The sequence below is a fragment of the Marmota marmota genome, unplaced genomic scaffold (assembly GCF_001458135.2).
Source record: "Marmota marmota marmota unplaced genomic scaffold, marMar, whole genome shotgun sequence".
Taxonomy (NCBI): Eukaryota; Metazoa; Chordata; class Mammalia; order Rodentia; family Sciuridae; genus Marmota; species Marmota marmota.
Window position 1 is genome coordinate 159,398 of NW_025999941.1, and position 24,397 is coordinate 183,794.

Genomic DNA, 24,397 nt, shown 5'->3' on the forward strand with positions numbered 1-24,397 from the left:
CTGGGGGACTATCCACTTTATTTTAATAACCTATAATTAAAACTTTAGCCTAGCTGGACCTTCTTAGTTAAGCAGTCCTTAAGTAAGTTTTCTTCCTATCAACCCCAAGGATTGATTTTTCTTGTTACCCTGCCGCCTGAACTATTAGAGCTCTCTTGAAGAGCCACTGAAAATATATATCATTTTCAAGTCCTTTTCAGGAGATCGTAGCCCAAATATGGAGCACATCAAATTGTTTTCACATCAACATTAATGCAACTATTCTGCAATACATAAATATCAAAACATTAAGAAAATTACTTGACCTACCATAACTCATTGAATATGGTTGGCCCAGATTTCTCAGTGATCAACATCATTTGTAGAAATTCAAAATAATTGAGGGTATCTAATTTCATTATTGAATATAATAAAATTTTTAAATGTATAATCATTACAATTTTAAGTGCAGAGGTCATTTTAAGTAAATATTGTGTTTATTTCAGGTTTTTACTTTTTTTTTTTGAAGTCTATGTGTGTGTGTGTGTATGTGTGTGTATATATAGATTTTTTTTTCAGTTTTTAAAGAGTTTGTAGATCTTGAGCACTGATCTCCTTAACTTCTGTGGTTTGCACATTTCTTAGCTCTTTTGAGTTTTATATTCTGTTTCAGTTTGTCTGCTTTAAATCCTTCATAAATTCCTCATTTTTTTATTCTGCTAATTATCCTCTTTTACTTTTTAATGTTGGTACTGATGTAATCGTGTATTTCTTGATTCACTTTAATAGGATTTGGGAAGAAAGAAACACTGAACATATTTGAATTATTTGTCTTTGACCAGGAGCCTATCATCTCTTGATTGAGAGAAACTCTTTTACCATGTGCATTTTTATTAAATATAATCCAGCGATGGGGATGTAGCTCAGTGGTAGTACTTGGTTAGCATGTGGGAGGCCTGGGGTCAATACCCAGCACTACAAATCAATAATTTAAGACATCTATTGTCAGTACTTAAATTTAGCTAGAAACTGAGAACCAGTTCTTAAGAATTCTGTGTTTAGTCTCTAAGGAGACTTTTCTTAACCCTATACTGGAATAGTGGGAGGGGCACCACTGGGGAACTCAGAATGGCTCCAAAGACAAGAGCGAGTCATCATTCCAGCTGACTAAGAGTATAGAGGAAGCCCCTCTGAAAAGCATAGACCACCAAGCTGTGGCATCACACCAACCCTGCTATTTCCTAACTATTTTAAATAATTTAAAATATTTGTTGGGACATCATCCTGGTTTCCTTAGTAGACTATAATCTAGGGCTTATCATTTATTCAACTTAATAGTTTCTGGGAGAGAAATTATGAACAATGTTTACCAACTGCAAAGACAATGTCAGTTATTAGTATTGAGGTTTATTTGTGGAATATACTCAGTATGTTATTTTTTTAGGATTGACCAGACTTTTGATATTGTTAATGAAATCCACATTTGGGTCAAGTTCAGAAAGTACTGTGCATTTCAATCTTAGCTAGAGAATGTTAAGGTTTCATGCCAATAATTTTTTAAATGTCAAGAAGGAGGTGTGTCTTGTAACATTTAAAGACTCCCAAGTTCAAAACAAGGCACTCAACCTTAGAGAAATGAAAATCAGTTTGCAATAGTGGTTCCAGAAGGGTTTCCCAGAATCCCATCTATGGATTCTAAATCATGAACATTGTGTTACAGAATGCTGATAAAATACCCTGTCTGCTACTATCATGCACATGTGTTGATTGTTTTGTGTACACTTAGAACCATGACATTTGAAAGAAATAAAAGTAGAAAGCAATAAGAGGAAGGAAGAGAAAACCTGTTTCTGACTTGGGCCCTTATTAGAAATGTTTGATTTGTTTGTGCTGCTGTCTATAGGATGTGTTATGTTTGGGGCATGATCAGTTTTGGGGGTTAGGTAGCTATCCACTGGAATTGTGGTCCTACAACTTGCTCAAAATTGTGATCTTTGGTAAATTACTGTGTCATTTATTTCAGTAACTTTACCCTTAAAATGGAATAACATGTCCTACCTTCCTCCCAGCCTTCTTGTCAATATTAAATGATACCTTTTATTATTTTATTATTAGATGTTTACAACCATACCTCTTAATACAGAAGCTTCCTAATTTAATGTTAGTTAGATTCCAATATTTTTCCTTGATTATTCACAGCCTTATACATAAAACTAAAAAAAAAATTCTAAGGAAAATAAAACTTTGCTATCTTTATTTGCCCATTAAAACTTGTGATAGTAAGAGCTGTTCTCTTCTTGCTTTGAGCTAAATCTGCCAACATCATCAGTGCAAAGGAATAAAGTCAGGTGAGGAATAACCTGGCACTAGGTTCATTCTGGAGGAAGTTTGATACTATTTTAATGATAGATAGATTTGGAAATAGAAGATAATGCCCTGAGGAAATAAAAGCATGACTTTCTTTTCAAAGAATAAGTATATTCTTTGATATTTTAGATGCCTTAAAATAACCATGTGTCTGTATATTGTATTTATTTTCATAAAAAAACTACATGAATACATGTACTTATTTCAGAAACAATAAACACAATGGAATTTACTCATGAATTACTGTAATTATGTGCAAAAATAAATCAAGCTTCAAGAAATTATTTATCATGCTTCTGGGAACAATTTAGGAATGATTCATTAGCAAAAGTTGAAGAAATTCATGTCTCATGTCTTCAATAACTTATATTAGCAATGAAACCTTTTCAATGATGATCTGTTGAAATATCTAGGATTATATTCGTGTACCTTTGGTTCTGAATAGATGATGTTTTTAGTCGGCTGGGTAGTGGAGATGAAATACAAGGAAGAAAGAAAAAAATCAGGCACGATTTACTGACATAGCTCTCCTTATGTTATTGTTCCTGTTCAAAATATCAACAGCCCAAAGCAACATCTGTCAAAAAAATTATCTGTACAAAGTTTAGAAATTCTTAAATTCTTATGATGTGATAGACATCTGGGACAAAATCTGCCTATTCTCTTTTGGCTGCAGGATGAGATGATTGTGCAGAATCCAGTTTGTAGCATCAGGTCTATGGAATCTTATGTCCTTCCAGAGCCAATCAAGGAGATTGAAGCAGGACTTCTAGGCTAAAATGTAGTTACTTTACTTTCATCATATTGGACTCCCGGTCTCTAAACAGGGTAAGATCCAGGTCTGAGCTTAAACACAGAAAATTCCTTAGATTTCTGTTGATTTTTTTAATCAACTAATTCAAGGGCTTGTTTAGAGATAGAGTGGTAGTAAAAGTAAATATATTCTGGAGAATATAAAATATAAAAGAATGTATTCTGGAGATAATATTCCTTTGTAAGGCAGGAAAGATTGTGTTGGTGAATTACATGTGTGTAGACCTCTTGTGAATTTTGCTTTGCACAAAAGTTAGTTATGGTAACAGTTGCCAAACAGCTCCCAATCATGTCAAGCACCTTTTATTTTTCCAATTCTCACCTTCCACCTGTTTGGACAGATAAACTACTTTTCAAAATAAATAATGTTCTCAATTTTATTCATTGAAATCTTCTAATCTTGGAACTGTTTAGAGGTTTTTCTCCTTTGTAAGAGGCTGCTGTGAGTAAGTGCAGTCTGGTGAACAGGAGGCCTAACAGGAGGGCTGACCGCAGTGCAGGGGTGAGCGAGTTCATCTTTCTCTCACCTTTCCCATGATGTGCTCCTTGTCTCCTTTCCACTGTTCCTAACCCTATGGTTGTTTCTACTTCTGGGTTCCCTTTCCATTCCTCCTGTGTGTTGTTTGTTTTTTTAATATTTTGATTTGGCAGCTGCCTCCAATTCCCTGGCTGAGTGTTCCACTCCCCCACATATTGCCCAAATTGAGAACTTGCATCACTTTGTAACGTTGCCATTTAATTCATGTCCTTTCTTTCCATTTATTTTCCTTATTCTGTGATATCAACATGTCCTCCTATGCGCATCTCTCATTCATTGTCAGACTCTGAACATTTTTAATATAAGCATTCGAGTTTATACTTTTTCGTATACACACAGATTTAGCTAATTACCACTTGTTTTAATTGGCAGTATTTTTATCATTGTTTGGTTTGTGTTTCCCAGTTTAATTTTTATGACTTGAAGTTTATTATAAAAATTTCCATACATGGTATGTTCAGTTGTGTTTTGTTTTTGCTTTCTAACTTCATTACAATGTGCTTAGAAAAACTTGGTCTTAAGAAAAGGGGTCCTTTAGAGCTGGCGAGCTTTGCCTTATGTTCTAGGACTACCTTCCCCAAACTCACAGCAGTGAAAGCAAATTTATACTTAAAAAAACATTATCTTGGGTCTTGCTTCTCACCAAACATCAAAATAGTCTAGATGCATCAGAGATGCAGGTTTGAAGAGATAACTGGACAAGGGCAAGAATTAAAGACAGCTCAGTTCATTTATAAACTAGATATGAAAGAGCCTAAATAAGGCTCACAATCTAGAGGTGATGAGTTGAAAAATTTATTTTTAAAAACCTTCTGTATGAAAATCCACATAAATAGAGTTAAGGAATCACATGATTATGTCAATAAATGCAGAAAAAGTATGATGAAGTACAGCACCCATTCATGTTTAAAATGTTAGAAAAACTAGGGATAGAAGGCACCTACCTCGACACTGGAAAGACTATATACTACCTTCTAAAAGACTATATATTACTCTCTCAAAACAGGAATGAAACAAGGATGTTAACTTTCATCACTCCTATTCTACATAGTCCTTGAAACTCTAACCAAAGCAATAAGGCAAGAGAAAAAAATTAAGGGAATACAAATAGGAAATGGAGAGGGCAAATAATCTGTTTTCCAATGACATGAGTCTATATTTTAAGATACAATAAACTCCACCAAAAGACTTCTAGAGGTCATAAATGAATTTAGCAAAGTAACAGGATACAAAATCAACACTCATAACTCAATTGCATTCCTATACTCCAACAATGAATCTGCTGAAAAAGAAATTAGGAAAACTATCCCATCTACAATAGCACCCACCCATCCATCCCCCCACCCCCCAAAAAAAGAAAAACAAAACTTGGGAATCAATCTAACAAAAGAAGTGAAATAAAAATTATAGAAAGAAATTGAAAAACACCTTTGAAAATAGAAATACCTCCCATGTTCTTGGTTAGGCAGAATTAATATTGTCAAAAATGGCCATATCACCAAAAGCACTATATAGATTCAGTACACTTCCCATCAAAGTTCCAATGACATTCTTTAGAAAAATTGAAAAAAACAATCATGAAATTTATTTGGAAAAATAAGAGACCCAGAATAGCCTTGGTGAGAAAAGTGAAACTGAAGGCATCAAAATACTTTCATTAAACTATATATTAGAGCTATAGTAACAAAGCTGCATGGTACTTGCACCAAGAGAGGCATGAAGACCAATGGAAGAAAATAGAAGAAATGGAGACTAACTCACATAAATACAGTTACCTGATACTAGACAAAGTGTGAAACACATAGCTTGGAGAAAAGAAAGCCTTTTTAACAAATGGTGCCTGGGACAACTGGCAATACAAATGTGACAAAATGAAATTTGACACCTTTCTCTCATCAGGCACAAAAGTCAAACTGGATCAAAAACCCAGGATTTAGAACAGAAATTCTAGAACTCCTAGAAGAAAATGTGGTCACAACTCTGCACCATGTTGGCACAGGAACCAACTTACTTAACAAGATTCCTAAAATGCTAGTAATAAAACAAAAAAAAATCAGTATGTGAGATGGCTGTGCAGCAAAGGACACAATCAAGAGAGCCTACAGAATGGGAGAAAATTCTTGCCACCTGCTTCTCACATAGGGCATTAATGTCCACACTATACAATGAGCTCAAAAGAAAAAACACCTGAAGAAAAAAAAATAAACCAATCAATAAATGGGAAATGAACTAAACAGACACTTCTCAAAAAAAAAAAAAAAGAAATACAAATGGTTGACAAACACATGAAAAAATGTTCAACATCTCTAGCAATTAGGTAAACGCAAATCAAAACTACATTGAGATTTCAACTCAACTCTAGTCAGAATAGCAATTATCAAGAATACAAACAATAAATGTTGGCAAGGATGTAGGAGAAAAGTAGACTCATACATTGTTGATGGGACTGCAAATTAGTGCACTCTGGAAAGGAGTATGGAGATAAAAACTAGGAATGGAAACCTATATGTTCTAGCTATCCAAGTCTTGGTATATGTATCCAAAAGACTTAAAATCAGCATGGGACAGTGGTGCAACCACATCAGTGTTGATAGCAGCACAATTCACAATAGCCAAGCTATGGAATAAAACTAGGTGCCCTTGAACAGATTAATGAATAAATAAATTGTTATATATATATACACAATGGAGTATGACTTGTCCATAAAGAAGAATGAACTTATGGCATTCGCAAGTAAATGGATGGAAGTGGACTATCACGCTAAGTAAAGTAAGCCAGTCTCCAGAAGTCAATAATTGAATGTTTCCTGTACTGAGACAGAATTAGAGCAGTAAATTATATTCCATACTTTTGTGATTATGTCAGAATGTATCTTAATGATATATATTACTAAAAAGAACCAATAAAATATTCATCTCTAAAAACATCTGTTTCCTAGTGTTATACACTCAAAATAGTGTGTCATGACTATTTTAAACTTTACAAACATTTCATTAAGTGATAAGCTTGTGGAAACACAGACTCAGAATGTCATTCAACTAGGAAAGGCCTAAACCATTGACCCTTGGCTTTCTTGTAATGAATATTAAAGATGACATTTTGTTTTAGATCTTCTAATTAGTTAAATTCCTTCCCCTCTATAAAAAACTTAAGCAACACCCAAATTTGTCTAAATTGTGTTCATTTTTCCTCTTTTTTTTTTTTAAAAAAAAGTATCTAAAAATTAAAGAACTTTCTAAACCCCAAAGATCATGTGAAATAAGCCAGAAGGTGTTTGCCTTAGGCTACATTAAATACATAAAAGCTGCTGTTCTTTCCGTTCACATTTATAGTAAAAGCTCAAACAGGCACATTCAAGAAAGGAAAATTTTTAAAAAAGCTTTTAAAACTCTTAAATATCTGTGAACAGTCTGTCCTTAGAGATACAGATTACAAAATAGTGGCCTTAAGTGTAATTTCTTCTGCTGCTTTTAAATATTCCAAAGTTCATTCACATTTCTACAAATGCCTCTTGGAACAAAATCATGGAAATTTTGATAGTACCACTTATTATTTCACACTTAGTTTTCTAAAAATTGTCTAATGGGCCTGTTCTTCATAATGTTTAATTTTCAGAAAGGGGTTTATAGAGAACAACTCTATAAATGGGTAGAGGGCCAAGGGGGGCATATGAGGGTAAGCACTGAGTTATAAGTACTGAAATTCATTTTTTTATGAGGATAATATCCTATTTTTAAAGGCTGAGCAATTAGGTTAATGAATGGGTACTCGATGTCATACATTTATTTCCTAGGAATGTTTTTAACTCACATTAGCACTTTTATTATTAGTATCTTTCATTAAACTTTTAAAAAACGACTTCTCATTCAGAAGTATTCCTTTTATCACAGAAATCCTATGTGTTTTTTTTTTAACCAAGAATAGAAAACTCCCTAAAATTTATAAATTTCATGTCTGTTCCTTCTTAGAGTAACAAGTCTTAACAGATGTGTACATATTTCTGTTTGGAAAAAAAATAAGGGATTTATTACTTTTCTAAGTAAGAAAGCCAAGGTCTTACACTGGCAACACTGTCCACTGATAACAATAGGATTTGTTGCCAAACCTCAAAAATTAATTTTGGTTTCTTGGGAGGTTAAACTGATGTTATTTAAAGTTTATCTTTTAATGAAGTTATCAAAGGAAGAACATTTTGTAAAAAAAAAATGTGATTTGGTTAATTCAAAGATTTTCTTTTTTTAATTTTTATTTTTTTAGTCATACATGACAGTAGACTGCATTTTGATATATAATACATACATGGAATGTACATTCATTAATCATAAAGATTTTCTTTTAAATGTGACTATCTCTGTTGGAGGCTGGGTACCAGTGGGGTGAGGTGGGGTGGGGGCTGGTCGTGGCAGGAACTGTATAAAGGGGAGAGGAAATATGGTAGAAAAGAGAGAGAAAGGTGTCAGGGTGAGGGATGTGGGAAGGAAGAGGAAGGCAAAGGGAGAGAATGTGACTGGTGGAAGAAAAACAATAAAGGAAAATGATACGACGTTCTTAGTGACACTGTAATGTAATTAACTTACTTATGATTATTTGTACTTTAATATGTAGGTTTTTAAAACCTAAAGTTTTAAAGTATCAAGTCCCTAGAATTGCATAGGCTTACACACATGGACGGACACACACACACACACACACACACACACACACACAGGAGAATTCTTTCCTTACTTTATAAAATTATATTAAAGCAGGAATTTTCTTTGGCTAAGCATGCTCCTTGAAAATGAAAGGTACGGAGTTCTGACTCCAGATTACCATCATCCAAATTGAGGTGATGATTTACTTGGTTCTCTGGGTTTAGCCTTTTTTAAAAGGCTTGCTGCACCTCCTAAGTCTGGTCTGCTGCTACCACACATACTCATTTTGAGTTTTATTTTAGCAATGCAGACTTCCAGCCATGTACATTAGTCAGGCTCACTGAGCTGCAGCGTTTCCCTTGAGGTTCTGTTGTTGTTTTTATCAATAAAAGCCAAGGGCATTACACTGCATTAAAATGTCACATAGCAAAGATATTTTCTGAGGTTTCCACTGAAACAATTTCTGTAAAGTTAGCTTGATGTCTTAACTATTGTTACTTTTTTTTCCCTGAATGGATCTCTAAGACAAAACAGAATTAGTTGTTTTTTTCTGTTGTATTTCCTGTCACATCTGAAGATAACATGGACACTTTTAATAGAGATATATGCAGTTAGAATATTTGATATTGTCAGTTTTCTTTAAATAATTTATTAGTCCAACTCTTCAATGAAAGCAGGAGAAGAAAAATGAACCATTACCAACAGTCTTGGATCTCCCATTTTCTATCACAATTCTCACAAATTCTTTAACTTTACTGTATTGCAGAAGCAGAGCAGAATCTATGGAGTCAGTCTTGACTAATTTGCACACATGTTTCTACCTTCACTTTTATTCTTTGACCTTGAGCCTGTTAACTAATGTTCCTAACAACCAATTTTCTTATTTATTGACAATTATAGACAATATAGCACATAAATATTTCAGGTTTAAATGAAATGCACACACACAAATTTGTACATTTCTACATGTTTATGGAGGGAGAATTGCAAAGCATCTGGAACATAGTAAGTGTATGCAATAAGTGTAACATAAGAGCAGATATTAGATATGATTTTCAAACCCTTGATTTCAGCCTAGTTTTTCCTTCTGCATTTCTAGTTACCCAGAAAGAATGATAAAGACTTTAAGGAACTCAAAATAAGTTTAAAATCACTATATTTCTTTGAAAAAAAATACTTCTGATACTTCCCCAGTTCTTAAAACAACCTAAATATTTTGACAGAGTTCCCAGGCTTAACATCCTGGAGTGCACTCAAATATTTCAATTTCTTTTTGTCATTGCATCTAATCTGTTGGTAAGTACTGTTAAAGTAAAAATATTATGTAAGTCTATATGAATTTTATAATACATTGATCCCACCAATGACCTGGATGACCAGGAACATACTTGGAGTCAAAGTTGAACTTAAATAAGTTGATGCATCAAGTAAATAAGCCCCCCGGAAGAGACCTTGGGAAAGACTCAGTAAGAGGATTGTGGAGCAGCTTGGTATAGGCTTGGTTTTATGATGAATGACTCTTAGAGTATCTTGGAAAGTATCGGACCATTCAAGATGGGGTACTAGCAAGGCATACATGGGCAGTCAGCAATTGGGCACCTCAGCATTAGGAAACATCACTGGAGAGGCAAGCTGAATGCTTGGCTTGGCATTGGTTAAAAAAAAATTATACAAAAAAGGAAGCAGTGTTAGTCATTTTTCAGCTTTGGAGAAACTAAACCATTGTGTGAAGTTGGCAATGTTTCAGAAATGTTTTTATTTTGCTGGGAACATTGCATTTACCATCAAAGATCAACTTCTACTTTTTCATTATAGCTCTGGTAGAACAAGGTTTTCAATCATTTTCGTAAAATATACCATAGCACTGATTCAAGTACATTATTAACAAATGATAAATGAACACATCGTTTAATCAAACAAGGAAAAAAATGAGTCAATATGTTTTTATGGAAATTGCTAATTAAATGTGTTTATGGTTTATGAGACTCTTTGCTACATGTTGGGTCTTTGGGGGTCTAACACATCATGAGATGATAATGTACCAGAATCTCATAATATAGACGAAACAAAGAGAAGTAAATAATAGTTTCTCCATGGTGTATTATAACATAATGACATATGCACACATCAGAGATGTGACAAACTTTGCGTAGACAAGTTGAGAACACTTCCCAAATATTCTAACAGCAAAACTTTGCTAAAGGAAAAATAAATATTTAATGCAAGGAACAAAGCTAAGGGGTGTGGCTAGATAGGAGTGTTAAAGTATTGCCCACATGTACTGTTTCCAATATGTGATGCTTTACTCCCTACGTAGTCCAGTGGAAATAAAAATATAGATTAAATCAGTGGGATTTTTTTAAAAAAAACTGACACACTGATAAGAGACTTTTAGAGAAGATATATTGGCAATATTTAGATTTGACAAGGATACAGTGAAATGAGCAAGCTCAAAAGTTGCTGAAGGGTGAACAAATTGCATAGCATTTCTAATGGATGATTTGGTAGTTTGCATTAAGTATTTTAGAAACATTCAAATCCTTTGGCCTGGTGACTCCACTTCTTATAATTTATACCAAGAAACTCAACAGTTATTTATACTGATATTAATAGCTGAAGATGGTTATTACAAATTAGTTATATCTAAGGGACTGGAAACAACATAAATATTCAATAAGACAGATAGGGTTAAATCAATTATAATATAGCCATAGACTAGGACACTTTGCAGACTTTAGAAGCCACATTTGCTAAAAACAATTAATGATTTGGGGACATCATCATAATATGACATGGATAGCAATAAAATGTAATGATGTGAAGTTTAGCCTTAGACATGGGTTCTTGTTGTATTTTCATCACTAATCATATAATGCAATAAAAATTTCCTAAGTGTCTTAGTCTTAGCCACTTCATCTATTAATAGGGTAAAGCAATAGAGTTGTCATTAGAATCAATTGTGATAAGACCTCCAGGATTTAGCAACTTGCACATTAGTAAAGGCTGATTAAATAGTAGTCAAAATAGATGATGATATAGTTTCAAACTGATGTTTTTCTTTTGACTCAGAAATGGGCCTTGCCTCTCTGACTGCTGTCATAGTTTTATGTCTTCTATCTTGTTGAACATGAACTTTTTGGATAATAGCTAGAGTATATCTTCTTGCTTCGCCTGCATAAATAGTAAAGTTTCTCAGATCCTAGCAGTTACTTGACTCCTTAGGGTTTCCCTGATTTTTGACACTTACTGAATATCTACCTTCAGTAAAGTTGGAAACTGTTGGGAGTTGCCCTGGCTCCAAAGACTAACTTCCCCATCCCTCAAGAAGAGCCATCCAATGGTGAGCCCTGCTGGCTCACATGATCCTTACCCATCAATCAGACTAGCCCTGCTGGCTCACATGATCCTTACCCACCAATCAGACTATCCCTGATGGCTCACATGATCCTTACCCACCAATCAGACTAGCCCTGCTGACTCACATGATCCTTACCCACCAATCAGAAAGCACCCCATGCCAACTGTCAAACCCTTCAACCATTAAACTGTCATAACTGTCAAACCACCCCTGGCTCTATAAATATGCATAGCTGTTCCTCAATAAACGGGCATTTTCTCTGACGACGAGCCTTGTTCTTTCTTACATATATTACTATATTACATATTAGGCAATATACGTAGCACTGCTGGGCTAGAATAGAGGTGAAAATAATGGCAAATAACCTATGTAGTATAGTGAGTGCCAGACATTATACATTTATAAATACACAAGTTAACTTATTTAGCTTTTATGGTATCTACATGAGGCATGACTGTTGTTAGTATCATTCTGAAGTGAGTATTCTGGAAAAAGTAGTCACCTTGCCTTAATTCTTACATTCTTAACCTTTTCATTCCCCACTTCTTTTTCTGACTACTTTTAATCTTAAAAGTAAGAAATCATAATTATTGAGTGGTATCACACTCTATTTCTGCCAGTGAGGCATATTGTTGTCTGATTACCATAAGTTTAACTTGTCCAATTTGAGCTTGGAGAAAGGAAACTATACGGTTGAGCAAACAGGGTCCTACAGTTAGCAATAATATGAGGATTATTAATAGACCGGCCAGGCTGATAAAAGCATAGTTAACCAGGGGGACTGTGTGCCAAGACTCAAACCACCCTTTTTGGGCCTCTCTCTCTCTCGCTGACGCTCTTCAAGGAGTCTTCTTAATTTACTCATAGATTCTTTTACAACTCCAGTATGGTCGGCATAAAAACAACATTCTTCCCTCAATGCAGCACAAAGGCCCCCTTCTCTCATGAAGAGGAGGTCCAACCTCGCCTGTTCTGTAAAACAACTTCAGAGAGAGAGGTTAAAGATTCCTGTAAAGCTGTGATGGAGGTTTCTAATATCTTTAAGTTTTGGTCTATTGCTGCTTCTAATTGGGTCATTTGTTGTGTCCCATGGACCAGGGCAGTGGTTCCTGTGCCCACCCCTGCAGCAACTCCTATTCCTAATAGGATGGCTAAAGTGAGGGATACAGGTTCCCGGCGGAACCGGGTTGTATGCCCCCCTATTTGATCTTCAAATGAACCTGCGTCATGATAGAGCACTCTGGGAAACATCTGCACCATTACACAATAATTTACAGAGCTGTTAAATACCTGGGCTGAAATGCAAGGAGTTAACCCTGAGTCACATGACCACCAGGTTCCATTTTCAGGGGTAAGGAAACCCTGTGTGGTGCTAATTTTTTTTATCTGGGTACATAAGTGTTGTTTACTTTTAGGTGGGGACCCTATACATAAGCCTGCCCCGGTTACTTCTGGGAGGGTTAACTTAGGATTTCCACCCCAATTACAGGAGGAACTCTGCGCTTTTACTGCATAAGTCCCGTCAATTGCTATCCCTTCATAGTAAGGAGGAGCAGCGGAGAGACAGAGCCAACAAGACTGAGTGAGGTCTGGTTGCGTGGAATTCAGTACCGCAAAGGCTCCTTCAATTAGCCCCCAGGGGGAGGGGTTGACTTCACTCTGGATTGGGGAAGTAAACGAAGGTGAAACTTGAGGAGTATGGGAAAGTGAAGGGATCCTAGTAGATTTAGGTTCGGGAGGTCTATGAGGCCCAATTCCTGGCTTGAGGGGATTGGGCCCTATGGCTAAGGGAATTTCTTTTCTTTCAAACCGGATAGTGAACCAAAGGCCAAAATCATATCCTGTGGTGTAAAATCGCATTCCATAGGTTTTTCCTGAAAGCCATGTCCAGATATTTCAGTTTCTTCCTTTGGAGGTGAAGGTTATATTTAGGGGGTTACATAGGCTACTTGTGTCACATGGAGTAGGGTCAGCTAGTCCAGAAGTCCCCGCTTGGGGGTCCCATTTAAATGGGAGACATTGTTCGGGATTTAACTTAGTATTATTTCTTCCTACCCGAATCAGACTATCAGGGGAGTTTGGGTTCCACCAGGCAGCCCCTGTATGCTCACATCCCCATGACTTACAGAAGAAGTTGGCTTCTCCCCCACACAGCCATGACTGTTTGCGGCTTCGATAGTCCGCTGGGCAAACATAGTAATCTAGGCTAGCCAACCTGCATCTGGCTTGCGTGTCCCTACATCCATAATGTTTGTTTCCATTATCTATGGTACGGAAGGGATTTAATGGAATTTTAGTGGGATCCTCTTCATCAGGGATATCCCAATAGGAAAGACCTATAGCCAGCTGACAAATGTCTGGGTGGAGAGATGGCCACCAGGTCCCTAAGGGGGCTGTATGCGAGATAGACCATACTTCTTGTCCAGTAGGATTTGTGATTAGCCATCGCTGCTGAACGGGCTGATGAGGGTTAGGATTATTGGTGGTCAAGGGGAGAGTCCATAGCCCTATCCACACGGCGAATACACAATTTGAGAGGGTTACCAGTCTTTTCCAGTTTCCAGCCAGAGTCTGGACAGGGCGCAGGCTTGAGATGAGAGGCATGGAAGTAATTCCGTCTACCTTTACCGCTGTAGGTGTTATAAGTAGCACCTGGTATGGTCCTTTCCAGCGGGGTTCCAGGGATGACACCTGATGTCGTCTTACATAGACGAAGTCTCCCACTTGATATCGGTGTGGAGTCCCTTCGTCCCCAGGTTGGTAGGCAGTGGCCAGCTGTTTCCACAGGTATCGCTGGGTTCTTTCAAGAGTTTTAAGTCTGTCAAGCAAGGGGGTGTGAAAGGAATCGTTAGGTCTTAGAGTTGGGGTTAGGTCCCTTACTAGAGGAGGGGCACCATAGAGAATTTCATAGGGGGTGAGGTTACACAAAGAAACAGAGGGAGTATTTTTTGCACGAAACAGTGCATAAGGCAGGAGCATAGTCCAATCTTTTAGCTTAATTTCGTTAAGGTCTCTTTAATGGTTCTATTCATTCTTTCTATCTATCTTGAGCTCTGGGGTCTATAAGCACAATGTAATTTCCAATTAATCCCCAGGGTCCTGGTTAACCCCTGACTTACCTGGGCCACGAACGCCGGTCCACTATCAGACCCTATTACCTTAGGCAGGCCTTATCTTGGAAAAATATCTTCCAGGATCTTCTTGACTACCATTTGCGCCGTTTCTTTTTTTGTGGGGAAGGCTTCAATCTATCCTGAAAATGTGTCTACAAAGACTAGGAGATATTTGAGTCCATACCTTGCTGGCTTAATTTCAGTAAAGTCCACTTCCCAGAATTGTCCTGGTCTGGTTCCTCGTAGGTGCTTTCCTGCAGGAAGCTTGGAAGAGTAAGCATTAACCAATTGACAGACCCGACAGGCTTTTGTTACCCGTTCAGCTATTTCCTTTCGCTGTGAGTCGGTTAGTGGAAAACTCTGTTCTTGATCCTTCAGGAATGCCTGCCGTTTCTTTGAACCAAGGTGAGTGAGTTGATGTACATTTTTAACGTAGTGTAGGGCTTTCTGAAATTGCAGGCTGGGCTCAGTGAAGTCGAGGAGTTCAGTGTCAGTGTCCTTAGATGTTAAGTTGTCGGGGTGCTCCGATGTAATTAAATCTCCTGACTTATGTTCCCCCAGTGTGGAAAGTGTTAACATGGTTACTCCGTTTAGGGCTACCAATTTAGCCTCTTCATCTGCCCTCCTGTTCCCAACCGCTACGGGATCGTTTCCTTTCTGGTGTCCTGGACAGTGCACTATAGCTAGTTCCCTAGGGCTTTGCACTGCTGAGAGGAGGCGGAGGATCTCATCTCTGTTTTTTATTTCTTTTCCCGCCAAGGTTACTAGTCCCCTTTGCTGGTAGATAGCCCCGTGTATATGAGCGGTAGCGAAGGCATAGCGGCTATCTGTGTATATGGTGGCCTTTTTGCCTGCCGCTAGCTCCAATGCCTTCGTGAGGGCGATCAGCTGTGCCTTTTGAGCCGATGTTCCCTCAAGGAGGCTAGAGGACCAGATGACTTTAGTTCTGCTAACTATTGTTGCTCCAGCCCACCGCTTACCGTCCTGGAGGAAGCTGCTGCCATCAGTGAACCATATGACTTCAGGGTGGGGCAGTGGCTGATCCTTTAAATCCCATCGTATACTGGTTTCTTCTGCCAGTATATGTTGACAGTCATGAGTGATGGGTCCTGATGATTGTTCAGGTAGTAGTGTAGCCGGGTTAAGCGGGGCGGGGGGTCCCAGCATTATTCTGTCTTTGTCAAGCAACAGGCACTAATAGTATGTTATTCTAGAGTTTGATAGCCATCTGTCTGGTGGCTGGCGGATGATGCTCTCTAGGGCATGGGGGGCTATAATGGTTAGCTTCTGCCCCAGTGTTAACTTATCAGCATCCTTGATTAGTAGGGCCGCCGCTGCTATAGCTTTTAGGCAATGGAGCCATCCACTAGCCACTGAGTCCAGCTTTTTAGACAAGTAGGCTATAGGCCTTTTCCAGGGTCCTAGAGTCTGAGTGAGCACTCCTCGTGCTATTCCTTTCTTTTCCTCAATGTAGAGAGTAAAGGGTTTTTCTACATTCAGGAGTGCTAAGGCCAGAGCAGATAGCAGCATTCTTTTGATGTTATCAAAAGCTTGCTGGTGCTCAGGGGTCCATTGGAATTGGGCATCTCCCTTTAACAGCGGGTATAAAGGAGCAGCTAAGGACGCAAACCCAGGTATCCATAACCTGCAAAAGCCAACAGTCCCAAGAAACTCTCTGAGTTGCCTGCTGTTAGATGGGGGTGGTATGTGCACAACGGTTTGTTTTCTGGGCTCAGTGAGCCATCGTTTACCGCCCCTAAGGGAATAGCCCAGGAAGATTACTTCTTGCTGGCAAATTTGGGCCTTTTTGGCAGAAGCTCTATACCCGAGTTGAGCAAGCTCGGATAATAGTACTTGGGTCCTAGACTCACAGTTTTCCTTGGTGTCAGCTGCCAGTAGCAGGTCATCCACATATTGGAGTAGGGTGACTTCGGGGTGCATAGTTCTGAAGTTGTTGAGATCTCTGTGGAGGGCTTCATCAAAGAGAGTGGGGGAGTTTTTGAACCCCTGTGGGAGTCTAGTCCAAGTTAGTTGACCAGACGTTCCAGTTTTTGGGTCTACCCACTCGAAAGCAAACAGCAACTGACTATCTTTATGCAGAGGCAAGCAAAAGAAAGCATCTTTTAAGTCCAGAACAGTATACCATTTCCACTCAGGGTTCAGAGTGCTAAGCAGATTGTACGGATTAGGTACCGTGGGGTGAATGTCCTGCACTCTGTTGTTGATCTCTCTTAGGTCTTGAACGGGGCGATAGTCCCTGGTTCCTGGCTTTTTTACTGGTAGCAGGGGAGTGTTCCAGGCTGATTGACAGGGCCTTAGGACCCCTAAGGCCAGATATTTCTGAATATGGGGCCTTATCTCATCTTTAGCTTCTTTGCTCAGAGGATATTGTTTGACATTGATTGGGGAGGCTGAGGTTTTTAACTCCATTGTTATTGGAGGTTGTTTCATGGCTAGGCCTAACCCAGCAGTTTCTGCCCAGGCATCTGGGTAATCTTTATCCATTTCTGGGGGTAGCTTGCCTGTTTGATCAGTCTTGGGGGGTGTGAAGAGTTGATGTTCATCTTCTACTGACATAGTTAAAGCCATGACTATAGGAGTTTTTACTGAAGGATTTAGAAATTCCACTTGGGGGCCTTCAGGGTTAAAAGTTATTCTGGCCCGGAGCTTGGTGAGCAGATCTCTGCCCATCAATGGAGCCGGGCATTCTGGGATCACTAGGAAGGAGTGATGGACTTTTCCTTTCCCCAGGTCCATGATCCTCTTAGTTGTCCAAGCCCGATATTTACTGCTGTTAGCCCCTTGAACTAGAGACCTTTTATTTGATAGAGGGCCCAATGGGGCCTTAAGGGCTGAGTATACTGCCCCTGTATCCATTTCAAAGTTTACTGGGGTCCCCTCCACTTCAAAAGTTACCCTGAGCTCGGGGAGGGGATCCGAGCCCCGACTTTCCTAGTCATCCTCCAGAGTCAGAATGGCTGGCTGGCGTGGCTGTCTCTTTCTAGGGCACTCTTTGGCCCAGTGTCCTTTTTCTTTACAGTAGGCACATTGATCTGAGGCCAGGGGTGGCCTCTGGCGTGGGCCCAGGTATCCCTTCCTGTCTCCCTGTGTCTTAATTTCTGGCCTATTTGTTGTTGTGACCAGGACCTTAGTCAATGCCTTAGTCTGTCTTTTGCTTCTCTCATCCTCCCTTTGCTCCCTTTATTTCTCCCTCCTTTGTTCCTTCTCTTCCTCAGTTTCTCTCTTATAGTATACCTTCTCGGCTTCTCTGACTAAATCTCTCAAAGTCATATCTTGTAATCCATCTAAGCGTTGTAACTTTCTTTTAATATCCAGGGCAGCTTGCCCAATAAAGGCCATCGTGACAGATACCTTTTGATCCTCTGCCTGAGGATCGAAAGGAGTATATCTCCTATATGTCTCCATAATTCTCTCTAGAAACATAGAGGGAGATTCATCAGGCCCTTGAATAATCTCTCTTACCTGGGCCAAATTAGTTGGTCGCCTACCGGCTGCTTGGAGACCCACTATTAGAGCCCGGCGATAAGTGGACAGATGCTCCCTACCTTCAAAGGTGTTGGGGTCCCAGTTGGGTCGGTTCAAGGGGAAGCTGGCTCCGATTATGTTGGGAAGTTGTGTCGGTCGCCCATCTGGTCCGAGGATATTTTTTCCAGCTTCCAGGAGGATTCTCTTTTGTTCCTCTGTCATGAAGAGAGTCCTTAGGAGTTGTTGGTAGTCATCCCAAGTAGGCTGGTGTGAAAACATCAATGACTCAACCAGACCTGTGAGCCAGGTGGGGTCCTCGGAAAAAGGGGGATTGTTATTTTTCCAGTTATATAGGTCTGAAGAGGAGAAAGGCCAATACTGGTAGGCTTGCATTTTTCCCCCATGGCCGTTGTCAATCATTGGCCCATAGGGACGGAGGGGAGCATCACGGGAGCTCCAGGGTTTTCAATCATTCGCCGCCGGCGAGTTCCTTTAGCCGGGCCAGCTTCCTCCAGGGGAGGAGGGGCTGTGTGTGCTGCAGGGGAGTCATCTGGAGGGCGCTGGGCCAGCCTAGCTTCCTCCAATGGCGGAGAGGCTGAGTCAGCAGCAGGGGAATCACTTAGAGGGCGTTGGGGGTTGGGGGACGAGGGCAGGGGATAAGGAGGGGGAGGAGAGTCCAGTAGACTCAAATCTTGAGACTCAGGGAGAACAGAGGGTGGAGGAGGAGGAGGAGCAGAGGGTTTGAGAGATAGAATAGTGGGGGAAGGAGTAGGAGCGGGGGCAGGGACAAGGAAAGGCTTCACCCACGGAGGAGGTGATTCGCAGAGGTCCTGCCAAGTTGTGGATCTGGATGGCTATGTGGCCCCGGCTGAAAGACAATATCTGTGACTTTTCGAATTAGTGGGAAGTAGAAAGATCCTTCTCGGGGCCATCCGACTCCAAAGGTGGGCCATTCTGAGGCACAGAGAGTCTGCCAGGTCTGGCGTTTTACTGAAAAAGAAAGATTCTGAGCCCTTAAGCGGACTTCGGTCCAGTGATCAAGGGTCAGGGACAGAGGCGTTGAAGTGCTCTGTCCCATAATGAAAGATACACATACAGTGAAAGCAACGACACACAACACAGACAAGACAAGACAATAAAGACAGACAATGGACGTCCAACACTGAGACCAGGACTGAGTAGCCAGCAAAACCCAATGGGCTGGCAATACCAAATCCGAAACAAAATATCACCGAGTCGAGGAGACTATTGTTCCTCGATTTCCCGAGTCCTCTGAGGCGTCCCCCAGGGACATGGCCTGTGGCTCTGTGACATGTCTGTCAGCCACCGTCGGAGAGAGCTCACGCTCTTCACCGACAGCCACTTTGCCAAGCCCTAACCTGAAACCTGAAACCGGAAAGAGGCGCCTTACTTACCCCGAGAGGAGTCCATTGGGGTCTTCCATCCGCCACTGCCGGATCTCGGTGGGACCTCCATATGTAAAGGTCGGGCGAGCGTCGGAGGAAGAGACCACCAAGAGACTGTCTCATGCAACAGCAAAGGGTTTATTGGGGGTCCAGCATGCTGGGGCTCAGAGCTCACTTGAATAGAGCAGAGAGTGAGCCCCGGGAACAGCTTAAGCAGAGCTTATATACTTTCCTTGGAGAGGGTAGGGACTTCATATACAGCATAGCCAATCATTGCACGGTTTCTGGGAGGGGTTGTTTTCGTAGAGCAACCAGATGATCAGGGGAGATTTCAACATACATTTAATGGGCATTTCCAGGAGTTGTTTTCAACTTCTACATGAGTTTCAGGTTCCAGGAAAACAGAACTTAATTCTTACATTCTTAACTTTTTCACTACACAGTGGAGAAGATAGGCATTTCACATTTCAAATGCAATATTTTGCATGACACCTTCCAGATAATCATTCTACAGCTTGTTTTTTGCCTCCTGGGCTGTCAGTACCTACCATTGAGGCTACACCATTATACAGTTTTTTATTTTATTAGCTGTCATACTAGCATAGTCCTAATTGTAATGGAAACATTATTTTCCCAACCATTTGGCCAATTAGTTCTAAATCATGGGAAACAATCAACAGAAAACAATAAGATGATTTCCAAAATTATTTTTTCTTATTTTAGATACATAATTGTGGTTTTACTACACACACACACACACACACGTTTCAAGTGTTTGCTAACAAAACAAATGTGTTTTTTATCCTACTTTATACTTAGAAAATTCACGGCTTTGTAGTGGCATGTGGTTCCAGATCTCAAAGCTGAGAGCATGATTTTGGCTCTTGTTTTTGGGTTTGCTTGAGTGAATAGTTTATTATAATTACATTTTAAAATTCCTTAGAAACACGAAACAGTCTTTGCCAGGAGTACAACTGCTTTCCATCTAAAATGCCAACATTTCAGTGTGTCTTGCAACATTTTAATTAGTTTGCTTATGGAACCAAACGCATAAAATGCTGAAGGAAAGGAAAAGTCTCCCTCACTATAATTACTTTTTGCAAAGGATTACTTACATTTTCATAATTATTCAAGTGTTTTTGTACAGAAAATCTTACAGTTTAAATGGAAAAATTATACCTCCATAAAAGCCACTGCAAATTAGCAGCTTTAATGTAGCATTCTAATTCTCGGTACAGTGTACTATTGATACTGCTGTCAAAATCACACACAGGTTGTTTAGAAAGATAGATTTGCTGTATCAATCTGTTAAATTTGAGTTATTCCTGGAAGATTTGTTGTCCTTCAATGTAGCATTCTGTTTCCAAAGGAATTCTAAGCTGTACCATTTTTTAATAGTTGAAGAAATTAAGAATTTCCCCATCGAGGTTAGCAATGAGTTTTTCCACTCATAATATTTCCCTATAGAGATGTAGAGATAGACTGGGCTGGCCAGGAGGTGGCAAAGAAAGGTAAAGACTCAATTAGATTTCTTCTACTACATTTGAGCAAATTATTGACAAATTTATATATTACTTCTAGTATTGGTGTGGTAGATAGATTTTTCTACTTAAAGATAATAGATAAGTTATGTAGTAAGTACAAATATGATCGACTAACAATTATATATTCATGTAATCAAATAGAAGAGACATACATAACTCTTAAAATTAATTTTAAGGAATAAAAATAAGCAGAAGTGAAAATAAAGACCAACTCCAATCTCATCACCCTGAGAGAGGTGTTTAGCATTGTAAGCTCTTGCTAGGAAGTTAAATAATTTCATATCCTGGTAATATACAAAGTGGAACATAATTTCCGACTTTGAATTTGTGAAGAGTTCCTTGCTGCTCCCAATCAATCACTGTTGACCAAGCTTTGCTAGAGGGAATTATGAGAAAAAGAAAGCACCAGATTTGTACACCATCATAAGATGACAGTAATTGCATTAGCAAGTCAGAAATGGGAGATTAAAATGCCTTTTTTTTTCAAAGCAGTAAGCATCTATAACTATTATTCAGAGGTGATCCATCCCTTGAAATCTGTAAGAAAGGTAATGACAACAACCAAGTTAAAGAATAGGAGAATCTTGCATTTGGGGGTCAGGGTAAAATGCACTAATTTTTTTAATAACTTTTAAAATTTGCCTTCAATTATAGCTGAACTTGAAAAGGAGGTAAGAAATTGTTGTGCTCACATCCTGAAAAGGTTATATAGAAAGCTTTGCTTTTGATCATGCACTTGTGTGGAAGATCCAGGGAAGAGAGAAACAGAAATAAATTCTCACTCTGCAGCTTGACATATATTGTTAACAGAAACGCAAAAATCACAAAAGTTGTGCCAAAAAGGATAGCAAGTTATCAAGAAGCTAATTTTGTGTCGCCTAGGTCAGTTGGGATTAAATGAGGACAACACTACAAGGTAATTGCATACAGACTGAATGGTTTATGTGCCTTAAACATGCGCGCACACACACACTCACACACAAATAAAATGTGTCCCAAGAACATCCACCCAGTGTTTCTAAGGATCAGAAGAAAATAGCCTTTTGCGGTTAGGATTTTGTAAGACATTTGAAGCATATTTCATCATTTATTCAAATATTTGTTTCGATTCCAAAACCCAAATACCTTTCAAAAGAGCAAATGACCATTTGCTAATAATTTTCTCCTACATGTCTAAACCAAGAGATAATGCACAAATAATTAGCTTCCAACTATTGCATCAGAGCAATATGTCAGAAAATCATGACTGTATTTTCATGTGATTTGAAGAACAGCAAATTTGGAAAATAAAAGCACTCAACAAATGCATCTAGGGAGACCAAAGTACTGTCCAAATCAGTAAGGAATCGAGTTTCAAGCGCTTGCATACAGTACAATAAACCATATGGAATGGCAACTTCACATGGTTCAGCCTAATAGTAGTTGTTTTTATAAATGCTGTGGTGGCACTGCTTTTTACTTCAGCATAACATTATTAATCATCCCACATCTGTGTAATAAATGACCCCCAAATTTAGATGCTTAAAACAGCAGAAACTTATGTCATAGTTTCTGTTTCAGGAATTAGAAAGTGCACAATGGGTGGTTCTAGTACAGGGTTTCTCATGAGGTGTCCATCAAGTTATCAATGAGGGATGAGGTTACTGGAAGGCTGACTGCAGCTGGAGGACCCACTAACAGGCTCACATGTCACCAGGCTCTTTCACTAAGGCAGGTTGAGTGATCCTGTAGTATGACCACTTATTGGACCTAGGGTGAAACATCTAAGAGATAAAAAGGAATGCCCTCCTCTGGCCGAGAAGTCATGGTGCCTCTTATGGCTGCGTCTTGGAAGTCAGGTACCGTCTCACCTGCTATATTTTGTTTATCTGAAATGAGTCGCTAAGAGCAGAATTAGGTTCTGGATTTCAGATAGAAGAGTACCAAATAATTTGCAGGCGGATATTAAAATCACCACACAACTTTCTTTAGTCAGAGGCTTGGCACAGTTTTTTCCACCCTAGTGCATTCTTTCTCTTCTCATCACCTCAAATCTTCCTGCAAAGACTTCATTTCTCTCATTTCTCAGCATTTCTGTTGATGTGGAACAACTGAAAAGCAGTAGTTCTTTACTTGCAGTGTCAAGGGCCTATAAGACAACCGTAAGTCACCTTTCCATGTTAGATAGTAAATAGTTTACTGCAGTAGGGAGAGAATTCTGTTCCTGTTCTATTTAGGTTAACCCTCCAAATCAAAAACTTTGAAGGGAGCTACCCCAGCAAATTTGTCAGGGGTAAATCAAAAACTTTGAAGGGAGCTACCCCAGCAAATTTGTCAGGGGTAATTCTCGACCACATCCCGCGTGAGTAAGGGAGTGAGTATCCATTGGAGGTATGGGCTGGCTGAGAAATAAAGCCTTGGAAGCAGTAGTATTAAATAAACACAGAAAGCCAGAATCATTTTAGAAGCAGGGAGTGATGGATTGAGCAGAACAGTTAGGTCTGACTTCTAACAAACAAAAAGCACACACTTACTTTATTTATATCAGTATAGACCAAAGGGGATCAATAGGGATCTCCTTCGAGGGGGACAGGATGAGAGTGGAGGTTGGTTGTGCATGGCAAGTTATGCCCATCTCCGGTGGCTGTGTTTGAACTTGGAGCTGAGAGCTAGGTCAAGGTGCCAGCATGATCTGGGTTTACCTGAACTGGGGAATTTCACCCAGGAGTTCACAGAAGAGCCGCCTCCCTGGCTTAAGGGCTGGAATACTGCCCATTGTCCACACAAAGTTCACGCATGGTTACCAACAGGAAACCCTCCTTATTGTGTGCTAGAGTAACTGAGTTGTGATTTTAGCTTAGTTACTAATTACCTGTCAAATGTTGGTAAAGTAGCTCAATCTGACACCTCAATGTTCCTTATCTTGGCAGTGGGGTTACCCCTAAGGTTTCATTTAGTGGCACATAGTATTATATATGATTATTATTAAGTAATGTGTGGAGTTTAATGTCCCTAGTAAAAGAGGACAGAATTCGTTCCACTCCCCCTTTGGTTTGGTGCAGTTGTACAGGGTATTAACAAAATACCTCATGCGCTCCAGTACGCCCTCCTTCTCTCCCCCTCCGTCTCCCCCTCCACTCCTTCCTCCCCCCCCCCTCCCCCTCCCTCTCTCTCATCAT

At 39.4% G+C, this 24,397-nt stretch overlaps 3 protein-coding genes across 4 annotated transcripts in view; 1 reads left to right on the forward strand and 2 right to left on the reverse strand.

The window, feature by feature from the left end:
* Znf385d (zinc finger protein 385D) overlaps positions 1-24,397 on the forward strand; it is a 636,064-nt gene that overhangs the window by 101,493 nt on the left and 510,174 nt on the right. The window lies entirely within an intron of this gene.
* On the reverse strand, positions 13,069-16,468 carry LOC107149582. Of its 2 annotated transcripts, XM_015494356.2 has the most exons (4): positions 16,343-16,468; positions 14,988-15,308; positions 14,235-14,508; positions 13,069-13,954 (listed from the first exon to the last, which is right to left on the reverse strand). In XM_015494356.2, the coding sequence occupies exons 1-4, from the start codon at positions 16,387-16,389 to the stop codon at positions 13,892-13,894; spliced, it is 705 nt and encodes a 234-aa protein (XP_015349842.2). In that variant the 5' UTR covers positions 16,390-16,468; the 3' UTR covers positions 13,069-13,891. The 2 variants fall into 2 exon arrangements, with proteins under 2 accessions (XP_015349842.2, XP_048656979.1); XM_048801022.1 differs by lacking the exon at positions 16,343-16,468 and having other exon boundaries at positions 14,988-15,397.
* On the reverse strand, positions 16,622-19,716 carry LOC125616239 (proline-rich receptor-like protein kinase PERK2). Its single transcript, XM_048801023.1, is given in 3 exon segments — positions 16,622-16,766; positions 18,370-19,133; positions 19,136-19,716. Coding segments are annotated over 2 exon segments (660 nt in total). The 5' UTR covers positions 19,368-19,716; the 3' UTR covers positions 16,622-16,766; positions 18,370-18,705.

Excerpts from the sequence above, each read along its gene's own strand:
- LOC107149582 (XM_048801022.1), bottom strand. The coding sequence starts at position 15,382 with ATGTTAACACTTTCCACACTGGGGGAACATAAGTCAGGAGATTTAATT. Across the intron at positions 14,509-14,987 it reads ACTGAAATTAAGCCAGCAAG|ACTTAAAACTCTTGAAAGAA; the intron begins GTATGGACTCAA and ends CTTGCTTGACAG. Across the intron at positions 13,955-14,234 it reads CTGGAAACTGGAAAAGACTG|ATAATGGAAACAAACATTAT; the intron begins GTAACCCTCTCA and ends TCCGTACCATAG.